The sequence below is a fragment of the Myxine glutinosa genome, chromosome 11 (assembly GCF_964187855.1).
Source record: "Myxine glutinosa chromosome 11, kmMyxGlut1.1, whole genome shotgun sequence".
In the NCBI taxonomy this organism is placed as follows: domain Eukaryota; kingdom Metazoa; phylum Chordata; class Myxini; order Myxiniformes; family Myxinidae; genus Myxine; species Myxine glutinosa.
This window is the reverse complement of record NC_136271.1, coordinates 124,656,453-124,670,412: the sequence shown is the minus strand read 5'-3', so window position 1 is coordinate 124,670,412 and position 13,960 is coordinate 124,656,453. Positions and strand designations below refer to the sequence as shown.

Sequence of the window (13,960 nt, the reverse complement as noted above, 5' to 3'; positions counted from 1 at the left end):
ATCCCTTTCCACCAATAACAATCCCTTTTGTTTGCAAGACACCAAGTTGCCTTCCCGCAAATCTACTCCTGCTCATCAATTCGTTTCGTTTCAGGTCATGTCCAACTGTGGCCCCACTTTCAGAAAGTTCGCCTTTGTACTCTGTCCTACAAGGAATGCCAGCTTACAAATATGGACGAGGTAAACCGGGAGGCAGCAGTGGACATTATAAACAGAAAGGGCATGCATTACTTAATGATGCAGTACCTATGGGTACCCTAATCAGCAACCTTCATAAACACGTCAGAGTAGGAGGACCTGAGCTTTTGGTGTGAAGGGAAGTCATCCAGTGGCAAGGAAGTTCTTGGAACTCAAAATAATCCCTTATGGATAGCTAAACATCTAGAGACCGACAATGACAACACGGAAGCTCTCCAAGCAGCAATTACAAAAGGGGCATTATTTAATTTTGGACAGGCCTAGCAATGTGGGAATCGTTCACTTTCAACATACTGGTATGTTTGATTTCTATCTCGTTTGATACAAGTTGAACTGAAGTGCTAATTAGTCATTTTCACATAAATGGTAACTATAATTGACATACACTGTACCAAATTTGTTGCATTACATATCCGTTGTACAGTACTCAGACTCCACTGCAGCCATGCGGTGCTCAAAACCGGTTTGCCAAACAGCAAAGTTTTAAAAGGAGGATTTCTTAAGTTTCTATCCATACAAAGGTGAGGTGTATCAAATGGATAAGGATGGTTTCACCAAGAGTTTTAAATGTATTAGTCGATGCTGAAGAAGCATTCCTCCCAGAAACGAGCTCAATAAAGAACGTTGCTTTAAAATAAATAAATAAATAAGACAACTCAGCAGAGTCTTGGCTGCATCAATCATCTGGAGCAGTTCTGGCAATTAATGGCCCACCACAGCTAGCCTCAAGGATTTGCAGGAACAAGACTTCGCTTACCTGGTGTGGTATTCAGGCTAACAGTGCTGAACATGTAGATGCAGTCATCCATGCACGTTGCAAACAAATAGGACCCGGTCGAGTCGAGAACCAGGCTGGAGTAACCTGCATCCAGTTGGAACAAGACAAGTGAATGAAAAAAATCGATATGGCAAAGTTTTGAGAAGGGGTGGGGGTAGTCTGGAGGTTGAGGGAAGCATCGAGGCTGGAGGGGGAGGAAAAAAAAGAGGGGAAACACTACAGACAGGGGAAGCATCTTGGGGGGTAGGGGTGAAGGCTCACCATGTTTTCGGGAACTGCTACCAGCATAGGGGAAGCAGTGCAGAGGCATGGGTTCGCACCGAGGTGTACTATAATATTTCCTCAAATCCCACATCTTCACCACACTACACGCACGGGGAAACATCACAATCAAGCTTTTCCTCTCCGCACCCCTCGGGACGTAGAGGGGCTGCAAAAGAATCGACTAATCAAAGTCATAAAACAACAGCCGACAGAAGAAAGCCATTTTGTGAGCTTTATAGGGTCCTACATCGCCTGGATATGGGAACAGGATGGCATCGTAGTCTACATTAAAACTTGTCTTACCCGTCTACGGCTCCTGCCGAGATGAGCATTCGTTCGTCCTGGAAGACGACTGCCGTGACGCTCTGCTGGGAATCCTGGACGTCAATTGTTGCATGAGAGGGGGGTTTGGAGAACAGACAAACCAGGTGTTTTTAGTGCAGGAAAAAAGGAGATAAGTCTGCAAACAATCAAAATATCATCACAAGCAGGGACAGCCACCAGTCATAATGACTATACCACTGTGGTTCAATCACAAGAATGGGTGAGCGGATGGACTTATTAAAATTAAGATCGATACATTTTATATCCACGCAGTTATCAGGCTTTTGCATTTCTTAATGCACGAATCCAATTAAGTACCAAGTAGCAAGTACCAAGTTCAAGGTTTGTAGTTTGAGAAAACAACCTGCAATCCCAATTTCTGCATCCATCCATGTCAAATGCCCCTTATTACATCCAACAACTAAAGGTTTTCACCCCTGTCTGTGAACAGGATATCCAAAAAAGTTATGGACGGATTCCGACCAAACTTGTTGGACAGGTTGTGTGTGCGACAAGGCCGACTCCATTCGATTTTGGTGACGACCTGAATACAGATCTGGATATGAGAATTATAAAATTTAAGTTCACCATTGAGAGACAGGGCCAAAAATGATATGAAGCACGATATTTCAAAAAGGTTGTGGACGGATTGACAAAACAAAACCAGGTGGACGAGTTGGTGAGGCGACAAACACAAGTCTATTAAAGTTTGGTTAAGGTCTGGATGCAGATCCAGGCTATCGGATGCAGATCCAGCCTATCGGATGCAGATCCAGCCTATCGGTGGGATACAAAATGTAAACTATTCATCCTGGCGGAGGTATGCACTCTACCGATTTTTTTTTTTTTTTTTTTTTTTTTTTTTTTTTTTTTTTTTTTTTTTTTTTTTTTTTTTTTTTTGTATACAAGATCGAGGCTCGTGAAAGAGCGAAAATTAATCACACAGAAAGACAAACGGACACATAAAACAAATAACATCGGAAGCGGTAGACAAGATGGGGAGAGAGGGGGAAGGACACAAACACAACATTTGAGAGCAGGGACAGAGAGACATGGAGACATCGAGAGATCTGTGGGAGGGAGAGGGCTTTGGGGGGAGGCATGTGAAGGGGGGGGGGGGGGGTGGGAGAGGTATAAACATATGGACACTGCCAGGATATCCAGGAAATAAGTTGGAATTTCAAACAAGGTGGATCTGGGGTGAATTAGTGGGGGTAGAAAAGATCAAGGTTATGGATGGGGGAAGATAAGAGATGGTGGTGAACAGCTGTTTTAAAGACCTGGAGGGAGGAGAGGGATTGAAGGGAGTGTGGGAGTTTGTTCCACAGGCGGGAGAAAAGAGGAATGAAAGAGTGAAGGTGAGCAGAGAGCCGAGATTTCGGCAGTTTAACCATCAGAGGGTTGCTGGCAGATCTTGTGCGACCTGTAGGAATATTTGGGGGACAGAGCACGGAGAGAGCTGGGGGAGCAAGGCCGGAGAGGAGTCGGTAGAAGACAGAAAGACCACCTACCTGCCTGCGGTGAGTGAGTGAAAGGCCCTCAGAGATAGCTTCATCGCGGGAGATTCCAATGATTTTGAAAGCTTTGGATTCAACAGCGTGAAGCCGAGCCAGGTGTGAGGCAGGAGCACCAGCCCATAGGGGAGAACAGTATTCCATTGAGCTGCGGATGAAAGCCTTGTATGTGGTGAGGAGCTCAGGTGTGCCGAGGAAGGACTTCGCACGACGGAGGATGCCCAGTCGGCGACTGGCTTTGGAGGCCAGCTTGGAAATGTGGTTTTCCCAAGAAAGATCATGGCAGATAGTGAGACCCAAAAGCTTGAGTGACAGAACTTCTTGGAGAGGATTGTTGAGAAAGTAGATGGGAGGGTTGTCCAGTCGATCTTTTCGGAGAGACATAGTAAGAGAGTGAGATTTGGCAGGATTGAAAGACATGTTCCACTTGTTTGACCAGTCTGTGATTTTGTCCAGGTCTTCAGAGAGTGAGGAGGCTGCAGACTGCCTATCTGAGGGAAGAGGAATGGAGCGGCAGAGAGTGGAGTCATCAGCAAAGAGATAGAGAGGATTTTCCAGAGAGTAAAGCAGGGGTAAATCTATAACTACTACCAAATAAGCAGTAAAATCTATAACTACTTCTCTTCCTCCTACTATTCCTCCTCATCAACATCTCTCAAGCCCTTACAATTTACTTCAGAATATGGAAGCTAAACTTGGAAATTTGATCACATCGCATTTCAACCTTCATTGGGTCATAGTACACCAACATAGAGATCTTAAAATATCAATGATAACCTTTAAACTCTGCTCATCAGAAGGCTGAATGCCTCAATTCTGTTCGCTTCCAAATATTGTGTCCTCAACACCTCCCTCACTCTCGGTACCCATCCTTCCTGCCATTCGCAACTGCTGTTTGGCTCTGTCTTTTGCACCTGAGAAGGTAGAGCAGGTTCTCCCAACCCTAGACTCTGACTCTGCTATTGGACTGGACCGCATCAGCTCACGCATCCTAAAAACCTGCTCTGTTGCACTTGCACATCCTCCGTCTGCCCTTTTCAGCCCATCATGTGCTCTACGCCATCTTCATTTGCCCGAGGCCAAAAGTTTGACTTGGATCCCTTCAGCCTCTTTCTCAAGTTATCGTGGCAACGAAAACCGATCACAGACAGATGGGCAGACGGACGCACAACCCGAAACCATAATGCTTCCGGCGACTTCAACAGTGGAGGCATACAAATAAAGACAAATAAATCCTTTGCTTATCTGTGTTTTGGCCTCAATAACACCTTACACCCCCTGCGGCAAAGCTGCTGTTCAACACCAACAACCTTCTATTAGTTCCTCACACCTGGACGAAAACCTTTGGTCGTCGAATATTCTTCAAGCATAATTGTCATTGAGCATGCTCAACTTTGGAACCATCTTAATTGGCATAAAAATCCACACAACCTCATCAATCAATTTACAAATCCCTCCCATGATGTCGTCCTTTTACAGTTACTTTTTGTTATTTTTCACTTTTCCCAAGTTCCTCCTTTGTGAAACATGGAGATTTTTATTCTCATTGGAAGGCGCTACATATGCAAATTTCATCGATTGGCCGAAACTTGTTGCCATAGTTACACATTATCCAATCTGATTGGCCTTCAAGAAATATCTCAACCCTCAATGGTCAGTTCTCAAACAATGGTGCCACCACCAACTTTAGGTCTACTCACCACACTTGGAGCAAGGCCACGAACCTGCCCTCGCCGTTTCCCTGTCAGGCCTGACCTTAATACATGTCCATGTGCATTTGGAATTTTCTTTACCGCGGTGTAGAAACCCTCTGCAAAAACAATGACCAGCTTGTGAGCAGAAGAGCGTTTAGAAAAATAAAAACGAATAAATAAATAAATAAAAGGATTCTTCAATAAGTCACTTCCCTAACCTCCAGCAACAAGCACCAGGTAAATCAAATGCAGTGCGTGTTCAATCAGAATAATAATCGTTATAAATAATAAATAAATAAACCGATAGAAGTTATAGCAGTCAGAACATCCCTCATCATCTCACCTTTCTTTGTGCATCGAATATCCCACAGCATGATGTTTCCATCTCGCCCACCAGTGCACAACATGGCTGTTAGACAACAGACAAGCATATCATATAAAACCCATCGGAGATGGTGTAGCACAAACAAGAACCATTACGGATCTCAAACACGTAGAGACTGTAATTGAACTGGTCCACAACATGTCATTCGGTTTCGAGCGACGATACAATGCTGCAGATAGGCCAAGTGGAGGTAACCAGAGAGAGCACAGAGGTCTCTCTCCATTGCGATGAAGGCCTGTAATTATGATGCAAAAAACAATGCAAAAAAAAAAAGTTTGTTCACACAAACAATTTAAGCATACGTGCCAACCTCAAAAGAGGACATTATCCAATCACATTAGAGCACAGCGTGTAGGGAATGATTGGTTGAGCACACATCCCCTACCCATACATCAACCAGAAGCTGGAGAGACGGGCGAATACCGAGCTGCTCCATTTCAGGGAAAGTTTCAACATTACAATTCATTGTGAAGATACGTAAAAGTGCACCTTGCTCGTTCTTCATTCCAATTCAACTGTTATTGCACAAACCATCTAATGCTTTAGCACTTCAGCACTAGCAATGCTTTAGTACCAATGAAACAAATGATGTGGATCGTTCTTGGGCTTCATAATAACACAACGTTTTGGTATATACGAGATCTGGCCTCATAGTAATGCGATGACAGAACAATAGGTATCGGCTTGAGGATAGGGCAATGGGTGGAGGTAACAAGAATGAATGAATGAATGATCGGTTTAAGGCCATTTTCCCCGCGAGAGCGGGGGTTAGCCTTGCGGGCCCCATGACAATCATGGTTCCCTGTTTGAGGCAATGTTTTTATGGCCAGATGCTCTTCGACGCCAACCCTTGGTCACGCTCTTATGATGCGCAGGGATACGGTGTACCTATTCTAAATCGGGGTTCACACCGTGATCATTCATCCCAGCAAGCTGGTACTCAATTTGCCGACCTCGGAAGGATGACAGGTTGAGTCAACCCCCCTGGCGTTAATTCAGCGATCGACCGGGATTCGAACCCAGGATCCTTGGATCCCAAGCCGGCACCCTAACCGCTAAGCCAACACCAGGTGGAGGTAACAAGCAAAGGAAATATAGTAAACTCGAGCAAAGTGACAGTGTTGTCAATAAAAGTGTAGTCACTGCCCATGACAACTGGTAGATGCCCTCGCTCACTGCCCTAAAAATAAACAAGTTTGATTTAAATCCCTTCAGCTGTTCTCAATCGTCACATTTTTACCAGACATGACAGGTTTTGCATCGATCGGTGAAGAGTTTTCAGAGAAGCATTCTTTTTTAAATATCGACATTCAAGCCAATATGGCTGCCAAACCACGTGACATATGACATCAAAAATGTAAACTCTGCATATGTATGGGTAGGGGATCATGTTTGTGATGTTTCGTGCAGATCGGATAAGGTTTGTTTTTCTATCCAAGATGGCTTCAAAACCACATGACCTATGACGCCATAATTTTCAAACTATATGCAGCAATGGTGTTAGATAACATTTTTAAAGGTTTGCCTCGATGGAGTAAACGGTTTCAGAGATATAATTATTTAATATTTTCCTTCAATTCAATATGGCTGCCACAGCGTGACCAATGACGCTTTCACGATAAACTTTTAATTGCCATGCCTAGTCAATGACAGGTAAAGTTGAGTCGGTCGATTTGGTAGTTTGGGTAAAGATGGGGTTTTTTTTTTTTTAGGTTTTAGGTTAAATCCAATATGGCTGCCAAACCATCTGATCTATGATGTCATAAATTTAATATTTCAACACAAATGGGTCATAATGCATGTAATTTCAGATTTTTGGGGGAAAATATTGGATTGAAACATTTTTGGCTGGTATACCACTTCACCGATGTCAAAATCATCATGATTTTGTTCCCCATTGGGAATACTTGACAATGTGCCAAGTTTCAAATGTTTACATTCAGCGGTTTCCGAGAAACGTTTTTAAAAATTATTTGCATTTATTCCAAGATGGCTGCCATACTACATGACCTACGACATCACAATTACCACAAAAATATTATGCATGGGCAGTGCTCCTACCCTGAAAGTTTAGTATGTGATTGCTGAGAAAAATGAGGTTTAGCCCAACCGGATATGGACGGATGGACAGATGGACAGATGGACGGACAACCCAAAAACAATGCCTCCGGCCACCTTCGGGGGCGGAGGCATAAAATTGACTTGATGAAATATTTTTTAAGTACCCGTGGCCAAAAGTGCTAAATTTTCCATGAATGTTCCTCACGTCATAATGATCAATTTCAGAAGGCTAACCACCCAGAAATAGTACAATGAGACTTCAGTAGGGGAAACTGTAATTCAACATAGGATATTACCCATAGATATGACGTATGTCCTCAGTCGGTCATTTTCTAACAGGTATTGGAAAAAAAAAAATCAACACCAAACAGTCACAAATGCATAGAATTTAAATGATATACAGTGCATATCAAAAAAAAGGTAATCCGAATTCAAGAGGTTAATATGCAACGGTTATTTATTTTGACAATTTACATGTGGTTTACCAATTATGAGGAGATCCTCAGCTTTCCATTGATACCTTCCATGCATCATTGCTGTCACACATGACCGAGTACATGTTCATTGAAAATGACAAGTTCAAATCGCATTTTTACAAGTTTGGCTAATCGATGCAAGTCAGGATAATTGGTGCAAAATGAACGTCAGATGTGAACTTTTCTCAGGAATGACTGGCCTTTATGCACCCACACCTTCAACATGTCCACCTCCCCTTTCAACACGAAGCTCACAGTGGCGGAGCATGCCCTGAACTGCTCGTCTCACCATAGCCGGGTCATTGCGCAAAGCATCCACTTCATGTCGAATACGGCCCTGCAATTCGTCAAGATCACGGGGAGGAGTTACAAACACCTTGTTCTTTAAATGTCCCCAAAGGAAATAACAGGCCTGCGGATTTCACGGAAACGATCGTTACCGGTAGTGTGTCGGTAACGTGATAGCAAAAACACGGAACCGAAAGTACGTTTCCCATCGCAGAAAGGCAGTGTAAGGCAAAAAGATGCAGTATTTACCTTCACGTGTGATTTTCAGCTAACTATTTTAGAAGTTGTTATATTTCCAACAAAATTAGGCCGGCAAAGCAGATAGCATGTAGTTTCCCACATTCAGGTTCGCGATATGACTTCCACTTTGATGGACATGGGCATCGGTCTAAATCACAGACTTCCTTTTCAAAATGGTATCCGTTACTAAGCGAAAAAAAAAAAGCGAAAATGTCGCCTTAAAAACACAGTGCTGTGCTAGACGCGGAGGGGTTCTCAAATTGTGCAGCCCGAACAGAGGGAGGGAGGGGGGTCGATTCGTTGTTGGTTTACATAAATAGTTGAAGCATTAACGGTGTCCGTTGTCATCTTGCGTTACAACTTATGAGACAGAAAATATTGTGAAAGTCAGTTCTAAAAAAATGGAGAATCATCATATAACTTAAAATAATAATAAAACTTTATTTCATAAGGGTATAAACAATCAAATTGACAGAATTTGCTCTTCTCTGATAATAAACATCAACCTCAATAATGAACATGCGTTAATTACATTGCATACATGTAAATGACAGGATTTATTATTGGAGACTACATTTTAAATTTTGTATTACAAATATTTTGCTTTACAAATTCTAAAGGAAAAAAAAAAGTTTCCCATTAGGTTTGGGCACGGAACCGGAATTTTGTTTCCCATCGGTTCTCATAAACTTAAATCACGGAACCGAAAAACGGTTACCAATGAGATCTGAAATCCCAAGGCCTGAATAATCACATGGTGTGAGGTCAAGTGATCCTGGCAGCCATTCCACTGCATGGTTGAGGGCGATGACTCGGTCTCCAAAGAGTTCCCTCAGTCGATCTCGGACAGCGATAAGACGATGTGCTGGGGCGCCATCTTGGGCCCACCAGAGATATCGGAAGACACCACGAACCTGTCGCTCAAAGTTCTCCTCCAGCTGCGGTAAAACTTCATCATTGATCATCTGCAGATACCTGTTACCATTGACATTCCTTTGAAAGAAAAATGGTCCGATCACCTGACCACTTCCACAAAGTCCCAACCAAACAGTCCACTTTTGTCGATTCATGTTGGTGTCAAAATTAAATTCCGGGGGTTGTCCTGTCGGTGCATATTCAAGAACATTATGGGTATTGACCTTGCTGTCCCTGGCGAAAGCAGCTTCATCGCCGATAACGAGATACCGCAGGAAATTGACATCTGCTTCGCAACGTGCTATCAACCATCTGGCAAGCACCAGCCTCCTGGCAAAATCCCCTGGCGTAAGTTGATGCCGGATGTGAATCCGATATGGATGTTGGTGGAGGTCCAGTCTTGTGATTTGGTTGAATGTTGCCGATGGCAATCCCGTCCCATTTCGTCTTGCGCTGGTATTCCTAGGATGCTCCAAAACCTGCTGCCTTACTGCTGCAATGTTCATTTCCGATCGCCCAGTGCGCCTCCTACCAGAATTCCCCTTGTTGCGGTTGAGGCTAGTGCCATGCTCTTGGTATTTTAGAACATTCGCCCAGATGGTTTTGGTTGCTGGAGGCTCCCGTTCTGGGAAACGTTCCCTGACCGCATCACGAGTTCGCTGCAAACTTCCAGTTTGGTGAAAGGTTGAAACCATGAAGGTCCGCTGTTCAGTCCTAAGTTGAACCATCTTTTCAATGACTCAGACCGTCTCTAAACCCATACACTGTCAGCCCATCTTAAACAAAGGATGACGCAACCGACGATTACCAGACCAGCTTAACAATTTTACATAATTAACTTGGCAGTCGACAAGTAATGCGTCCATTTCAAACTGTCTTGCACCGATCAGCCAAACTTGGGAAAATGTGATTTGAAGTTGTCATTTTCAATGAACATGTACTCGGTCATGTGTGACAGCAATGATGCATGAAAGGCATCAATGGAAAGCTGAGGATCTCCTCATAATTGGTAAACCACATGTAAATGGTCAAACTAAATAACCTTTGCATATTAACCCCTTGAATTCGGATTACCTTTTTTTTTATACGCATTGTAGTCGTCACCTGTACATTTATTCACTTAAAATAGACGAGACCGATAGTCTAACAACGGCGTGGCCAGGCTTGAATCTGCTGAGTGGAGGACTTGGATCTCCTCCTGTCATGTGAGCAGATCCTCAGCTCTGATTGGTGAACATTTGTAAGGGACATACATACACCGGAAGATCAGACAAACGCTGTTCCAGACAACATTGCCCTACAGGCTACGCCGTAAAAATATGGCTGCCGAACCACGTGACCGATGACATCATCAATGTTTTTTTTTTCTCGACCAATTTCTCACTATATCATGGTCAAGAAATGTCATACTGATCGGATCAAGCATTCTACGCGTCGATTTATGACAATCATTATCATACGTTATTCCCCATGGGGTGGACTTTACAATGAGCCACCTTCAAATTTTTTCCCATGGAGCGGTTTCGGAAATATAGAGGTGCAAAGTATTTCGGTTTTTCTAAGATGGCGCCCATACAACAAGACCCAAGACGTCATAATTACCATTAAGAAATTCTAAAGGAGGAGATGCTTCTAAGGTGAAAATTGTGTCAATTGGACTAATAGCTGCATAGAAAATAAATTTTAAAGGGAATAAATCCGCAAAATGCCAGCGGAAAGGACGTACGTACAAACGCTGTTAAGGCGGCATTGCCCGATGGGCTGCACCATAAAAAGACAGTGTATAATGAATGCTTCATACGTGATGGCTGTAAATAGGGGGACAATGCCAGCTGGACAAAATCACAGACTGGTCAAACAAGTGGAACATGTCTTTCAATCCTGACAAATCTCACACTCTTACTATGTCTCTCCGAAAAGATCGACTGGACAACCCTCCCATCTACTTTCTCAACAATCCTCTCCAAGAAGTTCCGTCACTCAAGCTTTTGGGTCTCACTATCTGCCATGATCTTTCTTGGGAAAACCACATTTCCAAGCTGGCCTGCAAAGCCAGTCGCCGACTGGGCATCCTCCGTCGTGCGAAGTCCTTCCTAGGCACACCTGAGCTCCTCACCACATACAAGGCTTTCATCCGCAGCTCAATGGAATACTGTTCTCCCCTATGGGCTGGGCTGGTGCTCCTGCCTCACACCTAGCTCGGCTTCACGCTGTTGAAACCAAAGCTTTCAGAATCATTGGAATCTCCCGCGATGAAGCTATCTCTGAGGGCCTTTCACTCACTCACCGCAGGCAGGTAGGTAGGTGGTCTTTCTGTCTTCTACCGACTCCTCTCCGGCCTTGCTCCCCCAGCTCTCTCTGTGCTCTGTCCCCCAAATATTCCTACAGGTCGCACAAGATCTGCCAGCAAGCCTCCGATGGTTAAACTGCCGAAATCTCGGCTCTCTGCTCACCTTCACTCCTTCATTCCTCTTTTCTCCCGCCTCTGGAACAAACTCCCACACTCCCTTCAGGTCTTTAAAACAGCTGTTCACCACCATCTCTTATCTTCCCCCATCCAAAACCTTGATCTTTTCTACCCCCACTAATTCACCCCAGATCCACCTTGTTTGTAATTCCAACTTCTTTCCTGGTAGTCCTGGCAGTGTCCATATGTTTTATGCCTCTCCCACCCCCTTTCCCATGCCTCCCCCCCCCAAAGCCCTCTCCCTCCCACAGATCTCTCGATGTCTCCATGTCTCTCGGTTCCTGCTCTCAAATGTTGTGTTTGTGTCCTTCCCCTCTCTCCCCATCTTGTCTACCGCTCCCGATGTTATTTGTTTTATGTGTCGGTTTGTCGGTTGTGTGTCGGTTTGTCGGTTTGTCTTTGTGTGATAAATGTTCGCTCTTTCACGAGCCTCGATCTTGTATACAAAAAAAAAAAAAAAAAAAAAAATGGCGGACAATATCTCTTGTAGACTTAAGGTTTTGGAGAGTTTTACACCGGAGGGGACTATAGGTTTGCAGTCAGTCTGTGTGTGTGTGTGTGTGTGTGTGTGTGTGTGTGTGTCTGTGTGTGTGTCTGTGTGTGTGTCTGTGTGTGTGTCTGTGTGTGTGTCTGTGTGTGTGTCTGTGTGTGTGTCTGTGTGTGTGTCTGTGTGTGTGTCTGTGTGTGTGTCTGTGTGTGTGTCTGTGTGTGTGTCTGTGTGTGTGTCTGTGTGTGTGTCTGTGTGTGTGTCTGTGTGTGTGTCTGTGTGTGTGTCTGTGTGTCTGTGTGTCTGTGTGTCTGTGTGTGTGTGTGTCTGTGTGTGTGTCTGTGTGTCTGTGTGTCTGTGTGTCTGTGTGTCTGTGTGTCTGTGTGTCTGTGTGTCTGTCTGTCTGTCTGTCTGTGTCTGTCTGTCTGTGTCTGTCTGTCTGTGTCTGTCTGTCTGTGTCTGTCTGTCTGTGTCTGTCTGTCTGTGTCTGTCTGTCTGTGTCTGTCTGTCTGTGTCTGTCTGTCTGTGTCTGTCTGTCTGTGTCTGTCTGTCTGTGTCTGTCTGTCTGTGTCTGTCTGTCTGTGTCTGTCTGTCTGTGTCTGTCTGTCTGTGTCTGTCTGTCTGTGTCTGTCTGTCTGTGTCTGTCTGTCTGTCTGTGTCTGTCTGTCTGTCTGTGTCTGTCTGTCTGTCTGTCTGTGTCTGTCTGTCTGTGTCTGTCTGTCTGTGTCTGTCTGTGTCTGTCTGTCTGTGTCTGTCTGTCTGTGTCTGTCTGTCTGTGTCTGTCTGTCTGTGTCTGTCTGTCTGTGTCTGTCTGTCTGTGTCTGTCTGTCTGTGTCTGTCTGTCTGTGTCTGTCTGTCTGTGTCTGTCTGTCTGTGTCTGTCTGTCTGTGTCTGTCTGTCTGTGTCTGTCTGTCTGTGTCTGTCTGTCTGTGTCTGTCTGTCTGTGTCTGTCTGTCTGTGTCTGTCTGTCTGTGTCTGTCTGTCTGTCTGTCTGTGTCTGTCTGTCTGTCTGTGTCTGTCTGTGTCTGTCTGTCTGTCTGTGTCTGTCTGTCTGTGTCTGTCTGTCTGTGTCTGTCTGTCTGTGTCTGTCTGTCTGTGTCTGTCTGTCTGTGTCTGTCTGTCTGTGTCTGTCTGTCTGTGTCTGTCTGTCTGTGTCTGTCTGTCTGTGTCTGTCTGTCTGTGTCTGTCTGTCTGTGTCTGTCTGTCTGTCTGTGTCTGTCTGTCTGTGTCTGTCTGTCTGTGTCTGTCTGTCTGTGTCTGTCTGTCTGTGTCTGTCTGTCTGTGTCTGTCTGTGTCTGTCTGTCTGTGTCTGTCTGTCTGTGTCTGTCTGTCTGTGTCTGTCTGTCTGTGTCTGTCTGTCTGTGTCTGTCTGTCTGTGTCTGTCTGTCTGTCTGTGTCTGTCTGTCTGTGTCTGTCTGTCTGTGTCTGTCTGTCTGTGTCTGTCTGTCTGTGTCTGTCTGTCTGTGTCTGTCTGTCTGTGTCTGTCTGTCTGTGTCTGTCTGTCTGTGTCTGTCTGTCTGTGTCTGTCTGTCTGTGTCTGTCTGTCTGTGTCTGTCTGTCTGTGTCTGTCTGTCTGTGTCTGTCTGTCTGTCTGTCTGTGTCTGTCTGTCTGTCTGTCTGTCTGTGTCTGTCTGTGTCTGTCTGTCTCTGTCTGTCTCTGTGTCTGTCTGTCTGTGTGTCTGTGTCTGTCTGTCTGTCTGTGTCTGTCTGTCTGTGTCTGTCTGTCTGTGTCTGTCTGTCTGTGTCTGTCTGTCTGTGTCTGTCTGTCTGTCTGTCTGTCTGTCTGTCTTCGGCCGCCATATTGTTTTCGTGAAAACACGAAACCCCTTTTTCTCTGCAACGGCTGAACAGATCGAGGCCAAACTTTGC

The 13,960-nt window shown here is 44.7% G+C and overlaps 1 protein-coding gene across 1 annotated transcript in view; it reads right to left on the bottom strand.

Annotated features, from left to right (window-relative positions):
• The window catches only part of DTL (denticleless E3 ubiquitin protein ligase adapter), an 82,838-nt gene that overhangs the window by 51,590 nt on the left and 17,288 nt on the right, over positions 1 to 13,960 (bottom strand). Inside the window, exons 6-10 of the mRNA XM_068129988.2 lie at positions 5,116 to 5,181; positions 4,779 to 4,888; positions 1,544 to 1,617; positions 1,238 to 1,341; positions 956 to 1,060 (exon numbers count right to left, since the gene is read on the bottom strand). Coding sequence (XP_067986089.2) covers positions 956 to 1,060; positions 1,238 to 1,341; positions 1,544 to 1,617; positions 4,779 to 4,888; positions 5,116 to 5,181 — 459 coding nt within the window. The remainder of the gene's footprint in view (positions 1 to 955; positions 1,061 to 1,237; positions 1,342 to 1,543; positions 1,618 to 4,778; positions 4,889 to 5,115; positions 5,182 to 13,960) is intronic.